Raw genomic sequence first — 19,939 nt, 5'->3', positions numbered from 1 at the left:
CAAAATAGACAAAATGTAATCCACCGTCACACCTTGTGTTTGTTTTCTTCTCTCCTCTTCCGCAACTTAGTCTTCTGATCTCAGTCAAAGCAAGGACTGCAGACACACACCCCCCCCCCCCCCCGCTGCTGTCTGCCTGCTTAAAATTAAATAAACTAAAGAATAGGATTGGAGGCACTCCAAAACCCGCGCTTGTGACCGACTAATCCTAGGATTAAGGCACTAATAGGAGATAGTGGAACGGAGGGCATTTCGGTCAATGTAGTTGCCTCCTCAAAAGAAGTGAAGAGAGAGAAAGGGGAGAGGGGGCCTCCCCCACTCTCCTGTCATCGAAAGAATCTATCCAATCTACTTGCAATAAAGAAACGTACTCTCCTCGTGATCAATCTCAGACTCCTCTGTCCAAAAGCAACAGAAGAAAAGAGAGAGAAAACAAAGACAAAAGAGAGGAGAGAGAGGAGAGGAGAGGAGAGGAGAAAGAAACGTTTACCCATCTCTCCGCCCTCCGTCGTCTGCAAGACCCAACTCCCCATTTCGTCGCCATTACCTGAAACTCTTGAGTAAAAAAAATTTCGAGTTTCTAGAGAGAGAGAGAGAGAGAGAGAGGGAGAGAGGGAGAGGGAGAGGGAAGAGGAGGTGGGCGGGTGGAGAGATGACATCGGGAGCAGGGAGGCTACCGACGTGGAAGGAGAGAGAGAACAACAAGAGGAGGGAGAGGAGGAGGAGGGCGATCGCGGCAAAGATCTTTACTGGGTTGAGGAGTTTGGGTAACTACAAGCTTCCCAAACACTGCGATAATAACGAAGTCCTCAAAGCTCTCTGTGCCGAGGCTGGGTGGATCGTTGAGGAGGATGGTACCACTTACCGAAAGGTCTCTCTTTTCTCTCTCTTTGGCTCTTTTCTGTGTGTCTATTTTAATTTAATTTTTGGCTTCTGTTTTGTTGATTTGGTTAGATCTGGGTTGGTTTTCAGACTTGGGGGATCAAGTGATCTGTCCCAAGTTGGGATTTTGATGATGGGTTTTGGGGCTTTTCTTAAAATAAAGGCATAAGGATCATGATGCTTCATATATTTTTGGTTTTTCCCTTTTGGGAGAACTAAATCTAGACTCAAATTAGTTGGGATAAAGGGTTTTTTTCGGTTACTTATCCATAAATCTTACTGTCTTGCAACTACGCACCACTTCTTTGTCTGTTTGTTATAGATCTCTTAGCAGTATGAATGGTCATTTGTTCTAGTTGAATAGATAGATCTTTGATATCTGATCCATGTTACCCTTTCTTGTCTCTAACCCGTCTTTGGATATTTCATCTGTTCTTTTTTCTTTTATTTACTTGTCGGCGTATCCTTAATGTTTGCCTTTTGGGCTTGAGCTGCTTCTGCATTTCCAAATTCTGATCTGTGTTTTGCTGAGACTAATTTGACCCTCTTTGTTATGCTGCACATCCATATCCCTTTTAGCCTATTGCTTTTGTTTCCCCTGTGGAAGTTCTGATCTTAATTAGACAAAACTAAAACTTTAGACACAAAATAATTGCATCTATGTTTCTTTTGACTCTACTCTTTGGAGGCAGTCCTCTCTGTGTTCTGCCTGAGCCTAACATGATGGTGTTTATAATTGATTGGGTTGTGGAAAATTGCGTCTTTACTATCAAACTTTCTTCCCCTTTTGCCTTTTCCTTTGTTTCCTGTCATGCATAGCACTTGATTTGAAGAGGGTTTCTCTTCTACCCCATGCTGCTTTTCAAGTGAAAAAAAGAAAGCCGGGAAGAGAAACGCACCACCATTTAAAGTGAAGAACATCACCAAGACACAGATCATCAGTCAATACAAAAAAAAATTGTTAGCTTATGAAAAAGATTTTAATTTCTTTACGTAATTCACAGCAAAGTCACTACAAGAATAAGAAATACTTCTGTCCTAGATACCTTATACCTTTATTTTTAGACATATCCTGTTGACTGTATGTAGTTGTGAATCTCCTACCTGTGTATGCAATGCATCTACTAAGTTCTTCAATTTACTCTTGACAGGGTTGCAAGCCACCTACACCGCCTCTGGAAGCTGTCGTGGGAGCTCCATCAACAAACTTAAGCCCTTGCTCCTCTTCTCACCAGCTGAGTCCACCCTCCTCTTACTTCGCCAGTCCCGTCCCTTCCTACCATGCTAGCCCCTCATCGTCTTCTTTCCCTAGCCCTACCCGCGCTGATAACAACTCCAACAACTCTAACCCAAGTGTTAACCCTTCTTTTCTTCTTCCTTTCCTCCGAAACCTTTCTTCCCTTCCTCCTCTCCGTATCTCCAACAGTGCTCCTGTGACCCCACCCCTCTCCTCTCCGACCTCTTCTCGCCCGCCTAAGCTTAGGAAACCAGATTGGGAGTACGCGGCATTCCGTCACCCACTCTTTGCTGCCTCTGCACCTGCAAGCCCTACCCGTGGCCGTCATCCTGGGCATCCTGCCACAATACCCGAATGCGATGAGTCTGATGCCTCCACTGTTGATTCTGGTCGATGGGTTAGCTTCCAGATGACTGCTCCTGCATCCCCTACCTTCAACCTTGTCAATCCAGTTGCCCCTCCTGCAGAGAATGTGGTGAGTCCTGCAGGAGGAATGCAGGACAGGGGACGAGGCGCTGCGGAGTTTGAATTTGAGTGTGGGAGGGTGATGGCTTGGGAAGGGGAGAGGATTCATGAGGTTGGGGTGGATGATCTTGAGCTCACATTAGGGGTTGGCACTGCCGCCGCCAAGTGAGGGGTCACCTCTCGTACTCCGCAGCTTCTACATCATCTGATGATCTGAAGGTTTAGCTCAGTTCCTGGTGTTCAGTTCTCCTCTTTGAGGTTTTGTGGCTATTTGCTTACCATTTTATGGTTTGCAGTAACATGACGACGGTGCATGCACACAGATTCTTTTTTTTCATTGATTTGAGTTCCTGGGCTGTGTTCTGAGCTATTTGCTTTTGTGGCATTTGCTGCTGGAGTCAATTTCTGGATCTGTAATTAGGGTTTACTACTTGATTGTAAGTGGTGAGAAAGAATGTGGGAATAGTTTATCTTTCTTCCTCAACAGGCTAAATCTTGCTCTGAGAATGCTGCTATAGGTTTTGTTTCATCCTGAGATAAGATTTGCTTGTGGGTTACTCCCGAGTCAGGGATGTAGTCATTTATTGCATGTCACTGGGGCTGATGAAATTGGCATTTATGGCATTAATTTCTTTCATGATACTGATGAACCATTTAGATGGATAGAAACTGCAACTGACATTCGTGTATTGCAAACAGCACATTTACGCATGTTCACTGGAACAACTCATGCATGCTGTATCAATAGCTGCTGCGCCCAATTAGAAGGTGCTTGACATTGCTCACCTAGCACTCAAGATGCGGCAGCTCAAGAATACAAGTATTTAGGCCAATCTCAACTATATAACACGTGTTTATTTTGTTGGAAACTTTATAATATGAATCTTCAAGAATACAAAGAATGCATACAAGGGTTCCAATCACTGGGTATCGCATCAAGCTCTCATCAATTCTGGGTTTGGAAAGACGATCAAAGAATTGGACAGGGTACAGATAGCATGCTGACTAAAGTTGTAATATTAAAGTTGCAATATATACCATATTAAAGTTGTAATATCGTTGATTGATTTAAAAAAATAAATAAACTTAAGGGCATCGCAAAACTCTGGAGTTTATGCAGGGATTTAGAGTTCTCCACAAAGATGCGTTGCTGGGTCAAGTGGCAGCAGGTAGCTTCAGGGGGACCATTCCATGTGATGGGTGTTTGTAAATATTGTAGATGGTTAGATATATAATGAGCTCATCCACAAAGCACAGCAGAAATTCATTTGCTTGCAAATTATAGATGGGCCACCTGAAAGCACTACATCAACTAAGAACCTTAGTAAGATATCATCTTTGGCATAACAAGTGAAGTAAATATGCCAGTGGAATAATATTCATATGGTTAAAACTTATCTCTATCAAAAGAAAAAAAAAACAAAAGGTGAGGTAAATCTGTCAAAATCTGCTTCAATATGTACAGGGATCGTAAAGCATGACAGGGAGAGCTTATCTCTTTGATTATGCTGGGATGTTTATAGATCAATCAGCAATCATATTTAGGAGCGCAAAGTTTGATACCAAAAAGAAAATGTCAACATGGGCAAAAAAAGTGGATTCAAGAACTAAAACAGATAAAATTATACAATCAGAATGATACATTTCTGGTGTCTGATATCATACACACCGTGCAACTGTATTAGAAACTAAATGATACAACTATAAGTGGGGAACTACAAGCATCAAATTACTAACACAAGAGTAGACATTACATGGTTGAACTCCTTCCATACAATGTTAGCTTACTGGTGACTTCTACTGATGGTCATTTTTACACACGTCCACCATGCTGGGAGCTTAATCCTGCAAGGAACATGTTTGAATTATCCTTTTTGTCAATGATAAGGACTCAATATCTTTTCTTGACTCATCAGTCTGTTTTCTGTTGCAATCGTCAAATCTGAAGCAGCTCAAAAGATGGTCATTGATAATCCCTGCTGCTTGCATGAAAGAATAGATTACGGTTGGGCCAACACACCGGAATCCCCTTTGCATTAAGTCCTTGCTAAAGGCTTCTGCTTTTGGCGTCTTCACTGGCACTTGACGAGAATATCGAAATCCATTTACAATTGGTTTGTGGTTAACAAAGTTCCAACAGTAATTGCTGAAGGATCCAAATTCCTCAATTACCTGTATAAATTGCAGACTTTCCAATTTACTTCAGCTTGATAACATGTATAATTTGTATATCTATCATATAGTCAACCTAGTTTGCCTCTATAAAAAATGTATCTGCTTGTATTACTCATCCATGACTAAGATGTAGGAAAATCTAGCATTATTTGTGAACATGGAATTTGAAGTGGTGTCTTACCCTATTCAAGCGTTTGTATGGGTAATAAGAATAGCAAAAACTTTATTGAGGCATGATACCATGTAATGCAGCAAGCATATACTTCTCTTAATATTGTGGACACTTTCTAGGAAAATGCATTCATTGCCTACTTTATTTACAGTTTGAGGTAGGTAACCCAAATACGAAGTACCTAATTTTCCTGTTGTTTTCAGAAAATAAAATTAAGGTTTATGTTTCACAATAAGTTAAGTCGAATGTCAGATCGGGCTGTCGTGTATTAATTTGTATTAATACGATACGGCATATTAGTAAAGTTGGGCTACATCTCATACATAAAACTTTCAATTAGTTTCATAGACTATTAATTGCATTTATTTTCTTTTAAACTAACCGACCTACCATTTAAGACATTACACATGTATATTACAACTACTTTTATAATACCATTACGCCTATGGATACATTGCCTTCCCAAGTACCGACCAAGCTTGGCATGCACTAGGATACCTTTCCTATTACCAAGGCTATAAACTATGGCACTAGCGAGCAAATTTTGATGGTTAAGCATGTGCTTAACTAGAACTAACTGAGTTATTGTTCCATAGTCTTTAGTGGCAATGTGGCATAATGTATAAGGAAAACAAACAAAGGAGTGCTCATTGGAATAAAATCTGCTTGGAGAGGCACAACAGGAAAACTTAGAGGTAGCTAATACGGTTAAGACTATCTGTTTTGTTGCAAAAACCATTTTGTTAGAGAATTCCATAAGAATTTCAGGAGCTGCTCAATCAAAGTCCGGCAAGTACATGACATTGGAGGTAAGGCTCATTAAGAAAAGATATTGTAAATGCAAGAGGTCACTCACATGAACACCCCAAGGGAACACACTTGGGATGACTCCAACATTAAATGCGGATAAATGTGGGCAAGACAAGCGGAATGGTGATGAAATGGCAAAGGAAAAAAGATGAATCATGAGATTGGATGGATCTGAGCACAAGATCTCAAGATCACTATACCTTTAAAGCCAGGTTTCAAACTAAATTGGAACAAAAAATAGACCATTAAGAAAAACTTGGAAATCTGGACCATGTTGTTAACATTGTGATCTAATATCACAAAATATTTTGGGTAACATGCAGTTTACCTTATGCATTTGCTTAGCATTCTCCACAACTGCCCGTATCTTTTGTTCTGATAACAATGTGCTACCACTTGAACTGAGCGAGAGTATCTTTTTCTCAGTAAAATTGGCCACAGAGGAATGATTGAAGTCGTCAAACAACATCCTGATAGAAGTAATGTCAAGCTCAATTATTCTTTTACCCAAAGAAGAGTAACGGTTCTGCATATAAAAGCATACCTGAACATATCTCTCTTGCTCAAAATCATTGGCCAGCTGAGTTCAGATAATGCTTGTGACAAAATCAGCAACTCGAACAGCTTTTCGTCATCATGCACCGGGATCCCCCATTCTTCATCATGGAAAGAGATATAAATTGGCTCTGAAAGGAAATGAGACAAATGCATCAATGAGTAGTATGTGCTTAATCAGGTAAAATCTGAGTTGGTAAATATCTCCATAAAGCAAAACCAACTATTGTTTTGTCATAAGTTTAAATTATTATTGGTTATTAACTCACTCATTTCTCTAAAAACTTTTAAGTTTTTAGAGAATGAGGTTTCTATCTTTTACATTCTAACACTCTCCTCATTTTCAGGCTTGAGACATTTTTGAGAATCCCAAGAAGTGAACTTAGCCTTAATTGTTAAAAGATTTTTCTATTTACTTAACAACATCAGATGCACCGAACACTATTAACTCAATAATTGCTCTAAAAGCTTAAGCCCGTAAAGAAATGAGCTTTTATCTTAGTCTAACATATGTGAAAATGATTTTAGTTCCTTTGAACTCACATATTAAGGCATGTTCTGTACAAGTCTAAGAGTGGGCTTGCGATAGTTTCTTTTAAATTTCAAAGATCCCCATAGGATGTGCGCCTGTGCGGTATCACTACTCTTCACCAGAAAGAGACAATAGACTTAGAATGGCAAGGTTGGAACTATCTATCATTGTTCTAACAAAGTATATCCATCCCATGCAATTCTAACCATGAAGGATCAAACTTCACTAAAAATGGAGGTCGTGCCTCCACCGCATCCGAGATGTCCTAGCAATTTGGCTAAAACATTAATGCTATATTACTAAAATCACGTACTACAACCTGTTACACAAAAGAGCTAAGGATAAAGAACTCCTGGAGTAGCAAACTAGTCAAAGGTGAAATCTTTATCTACGAAACGAAATGAATCATAACAATTTACACCAGATTGCAAGAAAATCGACCAAAAGGACCAACAAGTACAACTAATTCGACCAAAATGTGCAACTCACCGGAATTTGGAGTGATCCAAGCGCACCTCTTCTTCACTAGCGCCGGCGAAGGCGACACCAAACCCAAATCTATGCCTTCAGGAGCAACCTTTACGGGTTTGGCCCTATTCGGTCTCCTCATGCTCATAGAACGTCCACAGGAAGAGCCCGAGGAGGACAACCCGTCTCCCGAGACGTTCTGGCCTGATTCCGGTGAACGTACGGCCACTTTACGGTCGTTCTTGATGGTTTCCTTCTTCTTTCTCGACACCACCGAGCTCGCGACTCGAGATCTGGTGGTAACGGCCCGTAACCTAACCGGAGGAGGAGCGGATGGCTGCTTCGACGAAGACTTCACCTCCATTACTCCCGGCATTGTAGGGGGAACAGAGAAGAGAGAGCGGCTACGGAGGATTTTAAACAGGGGAAAACGGACTTTTGCTTGATGACTGGCTATAACCGGTGGCGGCGCTTGCGTGCCGGTGACTCAAGTCGATTCAGTTTCAAACGGGTGGGAGACCCAAGAGTCGAATCCCAGAAATGCCACAGATTATTATGTCAAATATCACAAATACCATTCTTCACTTAGTTAAGGATAATGCAGTGTGATACGGACAAGAAGAAATCGGGTCTTGCGACCCCGGGAGCCAAAAGAGTCATTTCATGAAGAGACGAGGGGTTTTAGGCAACCCGTCGCATTCCGTTGCTGCTGAGCTGTGTGGATAATTGCTTGGCTTGAAAGTACCATACCGTTAAGGAGAAGCATGCATCAATGTTCCATTTTCATAGTTTTATAGGCAAAAGTTTCCGCTATATATGACAAATGATTCAATAAGAATAAATAATTTCTCTCTTCTAATCTAACTATTAAAATTAAATAACATTAAAAAATATTAATTAGAAGTATCGATCAGAGTTCTACGGAGTCCAACTTAAAGCAAGCAAAATTTTTATATAGAGCAATGATTCGATACAAATTAATTAGTTATTATAAAAAAATTTATTTGTTGATAAATTAAAGAGTATATACAAATATTTTATATATTTGACTAGATTAATAGATAATTATGCTAGAATATAAGTATTTTTTTATTGTTTACCTTTATAATTGTTTCCAAAGCTGTTAAGATAATATCTCTATTGTTGCACTATTGTCAAATTAAAAAATAAGTAAAAATTGTTAAACATGATAGCATCATATCTTGCCTAACAGAATAATATACGTATCGGATACTGATACGTATCCAATACTGCCTCGATACGTATCGGCTAAAGAAGTATCCTATTTGAAATAATTAATTTAATTTTCCAGTACAGATACATTTTTGAATTATTTAAGTTAAACGGGTCGGGTCTGAAAATAAAACTCATTTAGAACCCGTTAACCTACTAACCAACCCGTTAGTATTTAACTAATAACACCTGATATCGCTCAGCTCTCTCGTTCCCCCCCTTCTCTCTCTCTCGACCTATCTAAAACCCTCTCTCTCACGCGTCGGCGGCGACGCAAACCTTCCTGCCTCCCTCACGCGCCGGCGACGAAGGCCTCCCTCCGTCCTCCCTCACGCACCGGCGACGAAAGCTTCCTCCCCTTCCCCGCGCGGCGACTCCCTCGAGACGACTCCCTCTCGCGACGACGACTCCCTCGGCAGCGACTCCCTCTCGCGACGGCGACTCCCTCCGGTGACTGAGGTACCCTACTTCATCTCCCTCCCTCACGCACCTTCCTCCCTCCCTCCTCTGTCTGTGATATCAGAATTTAGGATTTTGATTTCGTTTATAGGGGTTTTGATCACAGTGAGCTGATTGATGCTATTTGAGTAATTTAGGATGCTAAATGATTACAGTGAGCTGGTTGATGTTTGTGCTCACTCCCTCAGTGCCTCAGTGCCTCACTGCCATGTTTTAAAAAAATAATTACTGCCTCTCTGCCTCACTGCCTCACTGCCTCACTGCCTCACTGTTATGTTTTAGAAATTAATTACTGCCTTACTGCCATGTTTTAGAAATTAGTTACTGCCTCACTGCCATGTTTTAGAAATTAATTGATGTTTTCTCTGACTAAAGCATGTTGATCACAAGATAAGTTAGAATGATATGTATTAAACCATATGTTATATTGGTTTGCAATATATTAAAACTATATTTTTATTAATTTTTTATTGCCGTATCCGTATCTTAGTTTTAAAATTTATCGTATCCCTATACCCCGTATTGGTATCCATGCTTCACAGTCAGATTGAATGCAATGATATCTACTATTCTCATTTTGGTACATTATTTGTTGAATATTGATATATTCTTTGTCTAATTGTCTTTGATATCTATTACTCTCAGTTTTGTTGTTAAATGTTTATGTAGATAATGGATATATTGAAATATTGAATGCAATATTATATATAGCAATATAGGTTGTCATTAGAATATAAATTTTCTTTTGCACATACACATGTATAGGTTGTCATTAGAATATAACATTTTTATATAATTTTTTAATTATCGTATCCTAGACATATCGTATCTTATTTTTTGAGAATTTATCGTATCCCCGTATCCATATCCGTACTTCATAAACGATTAAGGGTGTAGATGAGCCGAGCTTGAGGCCGTTGGATTTGGGACGCGAGAGATCTCAGTCCGTTCTTTCTTTCAGTGGGTAAGGAACCTGCCACCAAATTAGTTTGGTGAGCCTAGCTTGGGATTTGGGCTCAACTCGGCTCAAGTTGAGTCAAGCTCGAGCTGAGCTAGACCGAGCTTGAGCCTAGCCTATTTTCGAGCTTAACTCAAGTTGAGTCGGACGAAGCTTGAGCCAAGCCCAAGCCTGAAACTAGGCTAATTTTAAGCCAGACTAAACCGAGCTTACTATTTAAGCCGAGATGGACCCAAGCCTATTATTCAAGCCAAGCCAGACTGAGCCTAAATTGTCAAGCCTTAAAATGAGCCAATAACTATTCAAGCTTAACCAAAAACTATTATATATATATATATATATACATATATATGTATAATAAAATATTAGATTTGAGCTAAGCCTAAGCAAGCTAGCTCTGACTTAGGCTCGCCTCGAAATACAAACAGAAGAATTGCTTAAATTCAAAGAAAAGGTGCTAATTGGTGCTGCCGAAGTGCTAGGCCAAAGCCAAGTTCAGATTGGTGCATCTACTTAAGGTTCAAGATTACAAATTCAGAAACTTGGTGGCAAAGGTTTGCATATCCAACTTGCACTATGGTCTATAGGTGTTCTCCAAAAATTAGAAGACCGAGTTATCCTAGGTGGCCAGACCAAGTCCAAAATTGGTAAATTGCCATTTGAAACACAAGTCTTCACATCCAACAATATAGAAAAGTTTAAGGTTGGCATGCCGGCTCTCTCTTTAGAACAACATTGATCAAAACCTAGAACAATTTCAAAGAAAAATAAGTATGTTTACCAGCCAAGTATCATTCAAAGAAAGGTGTATGCAATTTGTTAGACCTCACAAAACATCAAACATTACTATCATTCTAGTAATGTGGTAAGGTCTTATTTGATTAATGTATAACTCTCTATTATTTGCAAGACATTAAACATGGCTCGCTCTAAAAATATACTTAAATATAATTAAGATGTATAACCTTGAGTTGTACATATTAATCTATCTCATGTGAGAAAATATGATAAAGTTACCACTAATCCTTTTGGCACCAAAATATGTATAAAACTTTTATTTGTGTTGAAGACTTATACATGCCTGGCGGATTTACTAAGTGTAGGGCCATTGGATAATTTCTCGCAAACTTCATTTTATGTATGAAGTTATTGGTTCTGACATTATTAATTTTCAGCAAACTCTGATGCTTAGGGATAATGAGAGCTCTCCAATTATGTGGAATTATAATTTTTCTAAATTAATTTTGGACACACATAAATATATACTAATTTGGAGTTTGATCGTTTAAATTGAAGTATAAATGAATCGAGCTTGAGCGCAGTTCAAACCATTGAGCAACTAGATTGCTCGCGTGAAGGTTGTTCTGTCGGCTAAAACCCTCCTCAATAGTTCATGTTCATAGTCGTGCTTCTTTTGCTCTCGCCCCCTCTATCAGAAAGGTATGCCTTTTGTATGTTCTCTCCTTCTTGATCTTAAAGTCTCTCAAAAAATCATTGAGCGAGATTGTTTGATGGATTTTTTTTTGCAAGCTAAGTGCCCGATGTCCTCTGCTTGGAATTAAGTAGTTAAACTTCAACTTGTAACCAAAGCAACATATTAGAAGAAATCTACCAACAAAGGCACATGTTTCAAGCCGGCTAGTAGAAGAAATCTACCAACAAAGGCACATGTTTCAAGCTGGCTAGTAAATGCTATTATTCAATCAAGTAGGCAGGGGTTTTGGCACTACCTTTATACCAGTTCCAATATTGATATTAAATATAGTTCAATGTGTTGTCACAATCTAATATAATTGAGTAAACTTGAATTCTTCAGTAAATAAGAAATTAGCAAACTTTAAAAGTAAGAGTTGCTAGTGTGCTCCAGTTAGTGAAAATTGACACTCTCTTTGTCAGATTGAAAAAGGCTTGTTCTCCCAAGTTCAGTCTGAATATGAGAAACATCAAGAAAATGTAAATAAGCCTTATATGAATAATTGTTAAAACAAAAATATTAAGTTGAAAAATCTAAGAGTCCTGTTGCACCAGAATTTTGTTGTGCATAATTAAGCATAATGCATGCGGTCAAACTTGACTAAGATCAACAAGTCCATACTTAATGCTAGCAATTACATCTATAGTGCGCAGTTATAACTCAAGCGGTATTTTGTTGTGCATAATTAAGCATAATGCATGCAGTCAAACTTGACTAATATCAACACGTCCATTCTTTAATGCTAGCAATTACATTTGTAGCGCCTAGTTATAAGTCGAGTGGAACCATTTGCTTATTGGAAATTTTAAACATAAGCAAATCAATATGATACACAAAAAGATCATGAACATTCCCACAGCCAATGAAATGCTTAATATTGATGACGATTAAGACGAAACATGCAATATTGATTGATAGAGGCTTCTCAAGAACATAAAGAATCACTTATGTTTCGATAGAGATAGAGTAAGCGATGCCTTCTGCAGCCATTTGATCGAAGATCGTGAACATTCCCACAGCCAATGAAATGCTTCTCCCCGTTCAAGAGCCTCTTCGTTCTTCCTTCCTTAAGGTAAAGTAAGTTGAAGAGTGACAAATATTTCCAGAGGTATTTCGTCGGACATTTAGCTTGCATAAGAAAATCCATCAAATGATTTCACTTAATGGTCTCTTGAGAGACTTAAGATTAAGAATGAGAGAGAAAGAAATGCATACATTTCTTATTAGAGAAAATGAGAGCAGAAGAGGTATGGCTATGAACATAATGCGTTGCTCTTGAGAGTTTTAGTTGACAAGAAAACCTTTCCCCAAATAATCTAATTGATTGATGGTTTGAGTTGGGCTCGAGTTTGTTTAATTTAGGCTCCAATTTAAACGATCAAATTTCAAATTAGTATATATATATGTATCCAAAATTAATTTAGAAATATTATAATTTCACATGATTGGAGAGCTTTTATTATCCTCTAAGCATCAAACTTTGCTGAAAATTAATGATATTACAAATCAATAGCCTCGTACATAAAATAGAATGAAGTTCATGATAAATTACCTAATAACCATGCACTTAGCAAATCGCTTAGGCATATATAGGTCTTCAACACATAAAATTTGTATACATATTATGTAACCAAAATGATGGTGATAACTTTATCACACTTTCTTATATGAGATAGATTAATATGTAAAACTTAAAGTTATACATCTTAATTATATTTAAGCATATTTTTAGAGCGAAAGTCATATTTAATGTTTTTACAAATAAGAGTGAGTTGTACATTAATCAAATAAGACCTAACCATGCTTCTAGAACGAGAGTGATGTTTGAAGTTTTGTGAGGTCTAACAACTAGATTGTCTCTAATAGCTGTCAAATAATGGAGCAATAATAGTAGAAATTATTGGAGGATTTCGAGACGAGCTTCTAATTAGTGCAATCTAGCCATTAAACCTAGACTCTTATATTTTCTAATTTGGACTCTGATCATTTACAAGGAGCCTAATTTAATTGAGCTTAAGCTTAGCTTAAACCATCGACCAACTAAATTATTAGCATAAAAGTGTTTATGTCGACTAAAACCCTCCTCAAGAGCAGTGCATCGTGTTCATAAGCACGCCTATTCTGCTCTCTCTCTCTCTCATCAGAAATGTTTGCCTTTCTTTCCTTCTTGATCTTAAGTCTCTTGAAACTATTGAGCGAAACCATTTGATGAATTTTCTTCTACAAGCTAAGTGCTTGATGAAATTTCTTTGTAGATATTTATCGTTCTTCAACTTGCTTTACCAAAAGGAAGAATGGAGAGGCTCTCGGACGGGGAGAAGCACTTCATTAGTTGTGGGATTGCTCAAGATCTTCGATCAGATGGCCGTAGAGGGCATCAATTCCGCTCTATATCTGTCGAAACAGGAGTGATTCCTCAGGTTCTTGAAAAGTTTTTGTCCATCAATTTTGAATGTTGCATCTTAAATTCACTATTTTGATCTTCTTTTTATGTACCATTTTGATTTGCTTTTGTTTGGGATTTTCAATAGGCAAATGGTTCCGCTCGAGTTAGATTGGGCGCCACAGATGTAATCGCTAGCATTAAGGTATGGATGTGTTGATCTGAGTCAAGTTTGAATGCATGCATTATGCATAATTATGTACAAATTCTGGTGCAGCATAACTTTTGGATTTTTCAGTTCAATATTTTTGTTTTAGCAATTATTTGTGCAGGGCTTATTTACATTTGTGTTCTGCTGATGTTTCTCGTATTCACAGGCTGAACTTGGGAGACCAAGTCTTCTCCAACCTGACAAAGGAAAGGTATCAATTTTCGTTGACTGCAGCCCACTAGCAACTCCTATATTTGAGGTTTGTTAGTTTCTTTCGTTTACTGAATAATTCAAGTTTACTCAACCAACATTTAAGAACACATTGAAGTATATTTAATTTAGAATGTTGTAATATCTTTCTCCAAATTTTTGTAGATTATAATTTGTTAAATATTTTAACTGTCAGCACTCTTACACAAGTGATGTCTGGTAGCCTTTACATTAAACTGGTATCGAGCTAGTGCCAAACCCCCCCCAGCCTACTTGATTGATTAATAGCATTTACTAGCAAGCTTGAAACATGTGGCCTTTGTTGGTAGATTTCTTCTAATCTGTTGCTCTGGATACAAGTTGAAATTTGATGTGTGAACTTTGATCCAAGATTAGCTTATATGGGTTTCTGCTTTTAAGTATTAACTTTATCTATATTTTTTATTTTTGTAAGATGGAACTCTAGTTCCGGTTTCTGCATTCAGTGCATACTTAACCCTTGGTTCTTAGTTATTAACTGCATTTTGGAATTTGGTCATAAATTCAGAATGTTGACTGCCTTTTTAATTGAATTGCACTTTGTAAAACTTCTTAGGGTCGAGGTGGTGAAGAGTTGTCTACTGAACTCTCAGTTGCACTACAGAGATGCTTTCTTGGTGGTAGGAGTGGGGCAGGTATTAAACAGTAAAATTCCTAAGAAACTCGCAATTCTCCTTCAGTGGATTTGTTGTATAGGGCTTCTTTTGCTCACTTAACTTTAGAGAAAAGTTTAATTGAGTGAATTATCTGCTATATCGTCCATATGGTAGTCTGATGTCCTATTTCCATCTTTGATTTGTAGTCTTCTTAAATCACTTATTAATGCACTTCTGTATTGCCTTAAACAATATTTTTTTCACTTTTATTTTCGAAAGAAACTGCACTTTTATCTGCCAGTCTGTCTAATGGGTGATTTTGGCCTTCAATGGATTCTATATAAGCTTGATGGAATTTCCAGGGGCTGGAATCAATCTCTCCTCTCTGATTGTTGTTGAGGGTAAAGTTTGCTGGGATCTTTATATAGATGGACTTGTCATCAGTTCGGATGGTAATCTGCTGGATGCATTATCTGCTGCTATTAAGGTATTAATATTTTTGCATTTGTTCTCATATCAAATATAGATTCCAACTGGCTTTCTGCTATAAATTTCCTCAGTGTTAAAAAAGAAATTGAATGTGTCACATACGGCAGAACTATGTAGTTTTTGAGAGATTCTTGGTGATCCCTTATTCATGGTTTGTGGCCAAACGACACCTAAATCTAGAATAAATAGTATTATGGTTAACGTCCCCTCATGCAACTTTTTATCCATGTTTTCCTATTCCAATTTGGAGTTGCAATAAGCGAGGGAATTTAACCACGATTAAGTTCAACATAGATAATTAATTTTTTATTGGATGCTTTCAGTTTAATTCAGTGCTGTACATTTTTGACAGGTTGCTCTGAGCAATACGGGAATACCAAAAGTTAACGTAGTTCTTGCTGCCTTGCCTGATGAGCAACCTGAGTTTGATATTAGTGATGAAGAGTTTCTGCAGTTTGATACTTCTGGAGTTCCTGTCGTAGTAACTTTAACTGAGGTAAGTTGATTCCACCGATTATGAGAAGACTTCATGGGAAATAATACACTATCATGATTCTAAAGGAAGTATCTTTGACCGCATGGGTTGTCTGAGGTGTAGCCCCCCTTAATGACCTCGTGAGACCGCAAGTAACCGTACTCAATATGCCATACTTAACTAAGTTCATGTAAATATGGCAGTTTGTGGTTTTAAATATAGATCCCATAGCTTCTAAGTTTTCTAGTTTCAGAAAAAAAAATGGTAGTTATTAATGTAGTAAAATACACGTTCAAATAGAATAATATATACATTATTGAAAGGGTGCATATATAATTGAAACAATCTGCTTGTTGTTTTGACTGAGTTACTGGTAAGTGGTTATAGTACTGATGGATTATCTTGATGTGGCCAAGCTAGTTAATGTTTGAATAAGACATTGTCGCTGATTGTTAGCAGGGTTTAGCCACTAAAGACAGGATTTCTTTGAATAGGTCACTGAAATACTGATGTATGATTTTTCACTTAGTATATCTGCACTCTTATGTTTCTACTCAAGTTCCTCAACCTTGTTTGTAGCACAAATGTCTCAAACGGATGGACAAATCCTCATGATATGATAGTAGAAACTACTACAATTTGAACAGGTCATAATGAAAACCCCAAATTTAGGCAACCTGTAGGAGCACTTCTCCATGTAAACTTGTAAATTATCCTACTTTAATTTATTGTATGATGTCCTTTTTCATTCTCTATTCCTGTTAAACAATGGAAAATTCCATGGATAGTTTTACTGCAGTTGTATTTTACATTCTTAATCCTATATTTACTTAGACATTAAGTTGGAACTCGGAATTTCCTTCCATTCTGGAGTCAATCAATTAGAATGACAATATAGTCAAACGATAAATAATTTTACCTTGTCTATAAAATGGCCAGTAAGATTATCCATATTCAACTCAAAGAACTTGCAAGTTATTATTGGCATTACTGCAATTTCACCAGTGATAGGGTTGGATTAAGAAGAATTTCCAATTTATCATACTTTTTTCTGGTTTAACAGGTACTATTGATAGGCACACAAACTCACATATATATATAGGAACCTTGTCTTAGTGTTCTTTCTCAGGTCAAAAGAGACCCTCCTAATATGTGTTCTCTAGGAAACATTTCCATCAAACCTCTTCATAAATAATTATCTTGTATGGTCGATCTATTTTTCTAGGAAATTAATTGATTTTCAGATCGTTGTATTATGATTTCACCAACCTTTTATTGCTATATTGTGAAATCTGCCTAAATTGTTTGTCCTATAATTAAACATGGCTGGCCTCCCTTTGACATAGTCCTTGATATGTGATGGTTGCTCTTCATCTTGCAATGTTGAAACTTTGTCTTCCTCTTCTGTCTAGTGCCAAGAAAAGGATGGTCTATTAGAAGCTCTTGCACATGGTTGAGCCTATCAGTGTCCTTCATTGGATAAATATTGGTACTATCCTATATATGACTTGAATGTTATATTTTTCCCGTTTCTAGGTAGGGAGGCGCTACATTGTGGATGCTACTTCAGAGGAGGAATCCCATATGAGCTCTGCTGTCTCTGTTTCAGTGAATAGGCATGGACACATATGCGGGTTAACCAAGCGAGGAGGTGCTCCGCTGGACCCAAGTATCATTTCTGACATGATATCCGTGGCAAAGAGTGTGAGCCAACAATTAATAGCCGTATTGGATTCAGAGATTGAAGCTGCAGAACAAGTTGAAGAATGATTGAGTTTATAACAGCTTGCCTTGTGTGAAAAAGGAAGAAAAAAGATTGAAATTTTGTATCTACTGATAGTAGTAGATGTTTAGTCTTCTAGTCTTTACGCAGCAAAAAAGATCATGGTTCTTTAACATTGTTTTGAACGTTCAGCTTCTTTTATAAGCTGTTGACTCCCATTATCCTCGGATCATTTGTTGTAGAAGGATTGAAAATCAGGTGTACCATATAATTGTGCAATTTTTTTATTGATTCATTATGCATCCAATTATCAAGTAGCTCTCACTGTGCGTATACCCGAAAACAGCTCTGAGATCTTGTTGAATCGTTCCCTTATTATGTTAGTGTGGATAGCTTATATACATCGTTTAGGAAAGAAAATATGGAAAGGGCAAGTGATATCAGTTCAAATGATTCAAATGCCATATGTTGTGAAATTTGAAACCAGACGTTACCTTGTCTTCTTATTACGTGTGCATGAGAGAAGTATCTTATTCTTCCACTAATTTCAAGGGCTAAGTGCACGTAAATACAAATCTTCGAAGGATATATATGCAAAAAAACCCAACTCTCTTCTCTTCTTCTTCTCCGTTCTCTCCCCCCCCTGGAATCTCTCAACTCAGAAGAGTTTCTCGTCTTCCAAATGAAAGCTTCCACCTTTCGCTATTTCTCGTCCATCTCCAACAACACCTCCAAGCAAAGCCCTAATCCCAATCCAACCCTAAACCCCTTCGCCTCTCTCCCAATCCCTCACCACACTCTTCCAGATCCCAAAGGCCAAGACTTCGACTTCATCTCCGTTTTCCACAGCCATTTGATCCATTCCGAGTGGTCCAAGCTCGATTCTTTCGCCCAATACCTCACCCCGTTCCGGTCCACCCATCTCCTCCTTCGAATCAGAGGGGACCCCGTTCTCTCCCTCGAATTCTACAATTGGGCTCTTCTCCACAACCCCAACTCCCAATCCCTTGATACTCAATCCATAATTCTTCATATACTCACCAAATCCAAGCGATTCAAGTCCGCCGAGTCGATCCTGAGGAGTTCACTGTTGTCCACTTCGCGGATTTCCAGTTCGGCACTGTTCGACGCCGTCCTCCGCTTGTACCGCCTATGCGATTCCTCGCCAGGTGTGTTCGATTCGATTTTTAAGGCTTATGCGCATGTGAAGAAGCTTAGGGATGCGACAAACACGTTTTGCCGGATGCGGGATTATGGCTTTCTTCCAAACATTCGATCTTGCAATGCTTTCATAAGCTCTTTGATTGGTTTGGGCCGGAACGATGTTGCTTTGGCTTTTTACCGTGAGATGCGTCGGTGTCGGATATCGCCGAATGTGTTTACTCTTAACATGGTCATGTCCGCATTTTGTGAGTCGGGGAAGTTAGACAAGGCTTTGGATGTGTTCGGGAGAATGGAGAATCTTGGCTTTAGTCCTACTGTGTCTTCTTTTAATACGTTGATTGCGGCACACTGCAAGAATGGTCTTGTGAGTGCTGCTGTTAAGCTGAAGAATTCGATGCGAAGTAAAGGCTTGGAGCCAAATGTGATAACATACAATACCTTGATCAATGGCTTTTGCAAGGAAGGGAAGTTGCATGAGGCCAATAAAGTTGTCAGTGAGATGAAAGCAGCAGAAGTTAGTCCTAGCACTGTGACATACAATACTTTGATCAATGGTTATAGTCAGATGAACAATAGTGAGATGGGTTCTAGGCTCTTTGAGGAGATGGTAAAGAATGGAGTGGAGGTTGATATCGTGACTTATAATGCTCTTATATTAGGGCTCTGCAATGAAGGAAAGACAAAGAAGGCTGCCTATCTGGTGAAGGAACTTGACAAAGCAAAGATTGCTGCGAATGGATCAACTTTTGCTGCTCTTATTAGTGGGCAGTGCAAAAGGCAGAATTCTGAACGCGCATTTCAAATTTACAAGGCAATGAAGAAAAGCGGGTTTCTTGCGAATCATGATATATATAAGCTGTTGATATCGACTTTCTGCGGGAATCAAGACTTTGAAGGAGCAACAGAAGTACTGAGAGAGATGATGGAGAGAAGGATGGCTCCTGATAAGGCTTTGCTGTCAGAGATTCTTATGGGGCTTTCTGGTACTGGGAAAACTCACTTGGCCACTAGATTACAGTCAGAGGTAGTCGACTCAAGGCTCATTCCTGAAGTTTATTTTAAGAGCGAATATGGAAACAAAGAAGTGGAAAGCAGATGTTAACAAACAGGGAGGAGAGATTTTGAGTTTCAATTGATAATATATTATAAAACTGGCTGGAAGTTTACAGAAATAACATTTATGAATTCGCACTGAAGATGTCAATGAGCTACTCATGAAGAGCTGCTTT

The 19,939-nt window shown here is 38.4% G+C and overlaps 4 protein-coding genes across 5 annotated transcripts; 3 read left to right on the top strand and 1 right to left on the bottom strand.

Moving 5' to 3' along the window:
- The first annotated feature begins 242 nt into the window (after positions 1-242).
- LOC140799190 (protein BZR1 homolog 1) lies at positions 243-3,224 on the top strand. The gene is made up of 2 exons (XM_073153374.1): positions 243-871; positions 2,034-3,224. Exons 1-2 carry the CDS (start codon positions 653-655, stop codon positions 2,751-2,753), a joined length of 939 nt encoding a protein of 312 aa, XP_073009475.1. The 5' UTR covers positions 243-652; the 3' UTR covers positions 2,754-3,224.
- A 900-nt stretch (positions 3,225-4,124) lies between these two features.
- Positions 4,125-7,681, bottom strand: LOC140798010 (uncharacterized). Its single transcript, XM_073151726.1, has 4 exons — positions 7,318-7,681; positions 6,286-6,427; positions 6,070-6,211; positions 4,125-4,756 (listed from the first exon to the last, which is right to left on the bottom strand). Exons 1-4 carry the CDS (start codon positions 7,670-7,672, stop codon positions 4,424-4,426), a joined length of 972 nt encoding a protein of 323 aa, XP_073007827.1. The 5' UTR covers positions 7,673-7,681; the 3' UTR covers positions 4,125-4,423.
- A 1,058-nt stretch (positions 7,682-8,739) lies between these two features.
- Positions 8,740-17,863, top strand: LOC140794811 (uncharacterized). Of its 2 annotated transcripts, XM_073147039.1 has the most exons (9): positions 8,740-8,988; positions 11,243-11,386; positions 13,676-13,840; positions 13,952-14,008; positions 14,181-14,273; positions 14,820-14,898; positions 15,222-15,346; positions 15,701-15,844; positions 17,360-17,863. In XM_073147039.1, the coding sequence occupies exons 3-9, from the start codon at positions 13,715-13,717 to the stop codon at positions 17,591-17,593; spliced, it is 858 nt and encodes a 285-aa protein (XP_073003140.1). In that variant the 5' UTR covers positions 8,740-8,988; positions 11,243-11,386; positions 13,676-13,714; the 3' UTR covers positions 17,594-17,863. The 2 variants fall into 2 exon arrangements, with proteins under 2 accessions (XP_073003140.1, XP_073003147.1); XM_073147046.1 differs by lacking the exon at positions 11,243-11,386 and having other exon boundaries at positions 8,751-8,988.
- A 278-nt stretch (positions 17,864-18,141) lies between these two features.
- Positions 18,142-19,906, top strand: LOC140780524 (uncharacterized). Its single transcript, XM_073126143.1, has one exon. The coding sequence runs from the start codon at positions 18,229-18,231 to the stop codon at positions 19,810-19,812; it is 1,584 nt and encodes a 527-aa protein (XP_072982244.1). The 5' UTR covers positions 18,142-18,228; the 3' UTR covers positions 19,813-19,906.
- The last annotated feature ends 33 nt before the right edge of the window (positions 19,907-19,939 follow it).

Source organism: Typha latifolia, chromosome 1 (genome assembly GCF_019914945.1).
Source record: "Typha latifolia isolate L0001 chromosome 1, TyphaL0001v2, whole genome shotgun sequence".
In the NCBI taxonomy this organism is placed as follows: domain Eukaryota; kingdom Viridiplantae; phylum Streptophyta; class Magnoliopsida; order Poales; family Typhaceae; genus Typha; species Typha latifolia.
The sequence above is the reverse complement of the archived record's forward strand: the minus strand, read 5'-3'. Positions and strand labels throughout refer to the sequence as shown.

Bases quoted from the DNA above. Each gene is read 5' to 3' on its own strand.
- LOC140799190 (XM_073153374.1), top strand. From the start codon at position 653: ATGACATCGGGAGCAGGGAGGCTACCGACGTGGAAGGAGAGAGAGAAC. The intron at 872-2,033 runs GTCTCTCTTTTC...TACTCTTGACAG, and splicing joins ATGGTACCACTTACCGAAAG to GGTTGCAAGCCACCTACACC.
- LOC140798010 (XM_073151726.1), bottom strand. From the start codon at position 7,672: ATGCCGGGAGTAATGGAGGTGAAGTCTTCGTCGAAGCAGCCATCCGCT. The intron at 6,428-7,317 runs GTGAGTTGCACA...ATTTCCTTTCAG, and splicing joins TTGGATCACTCCAAATTCCG to AGCCAATTTATATCTCTTTC. The intron at 6,212-6,285 runs GTATGCTTTTAT...TACTTCTATCAG, and splicing joins AGCAAGAGAGATATGTTCAG to GATGTTGTTTGACGACTTCA.
- LOC140794811 (XM_073147039.1), top strand. From the start codon at position 13,715: ATGGAGAGGCTCTCGGACGGGGAGAAGCACTTCATTAGTTGTGGGATT. The intron at 14,274-14,819 runs GTTTGTTAGTTT...AAAACTTCTTAG, and splicing joins TAGCAACTCCTATATTTGAG to GGTCGAGGTGGTGAAGAGTT. The intron at 15,347-15,700 runs GTATTAATATTT...CATTTTTGACAG, and splicing joins CATTATCTGCTGCTATTAAG to GTTGCTCTGAGCAATACGGG.
- LOC140780524 (XM_073126143.1), top strand. From the start codon at position 18,229: ATGAAAGCTTCCACCTTTCGCTATTTCTCGTCCATCTCCAACAACACC.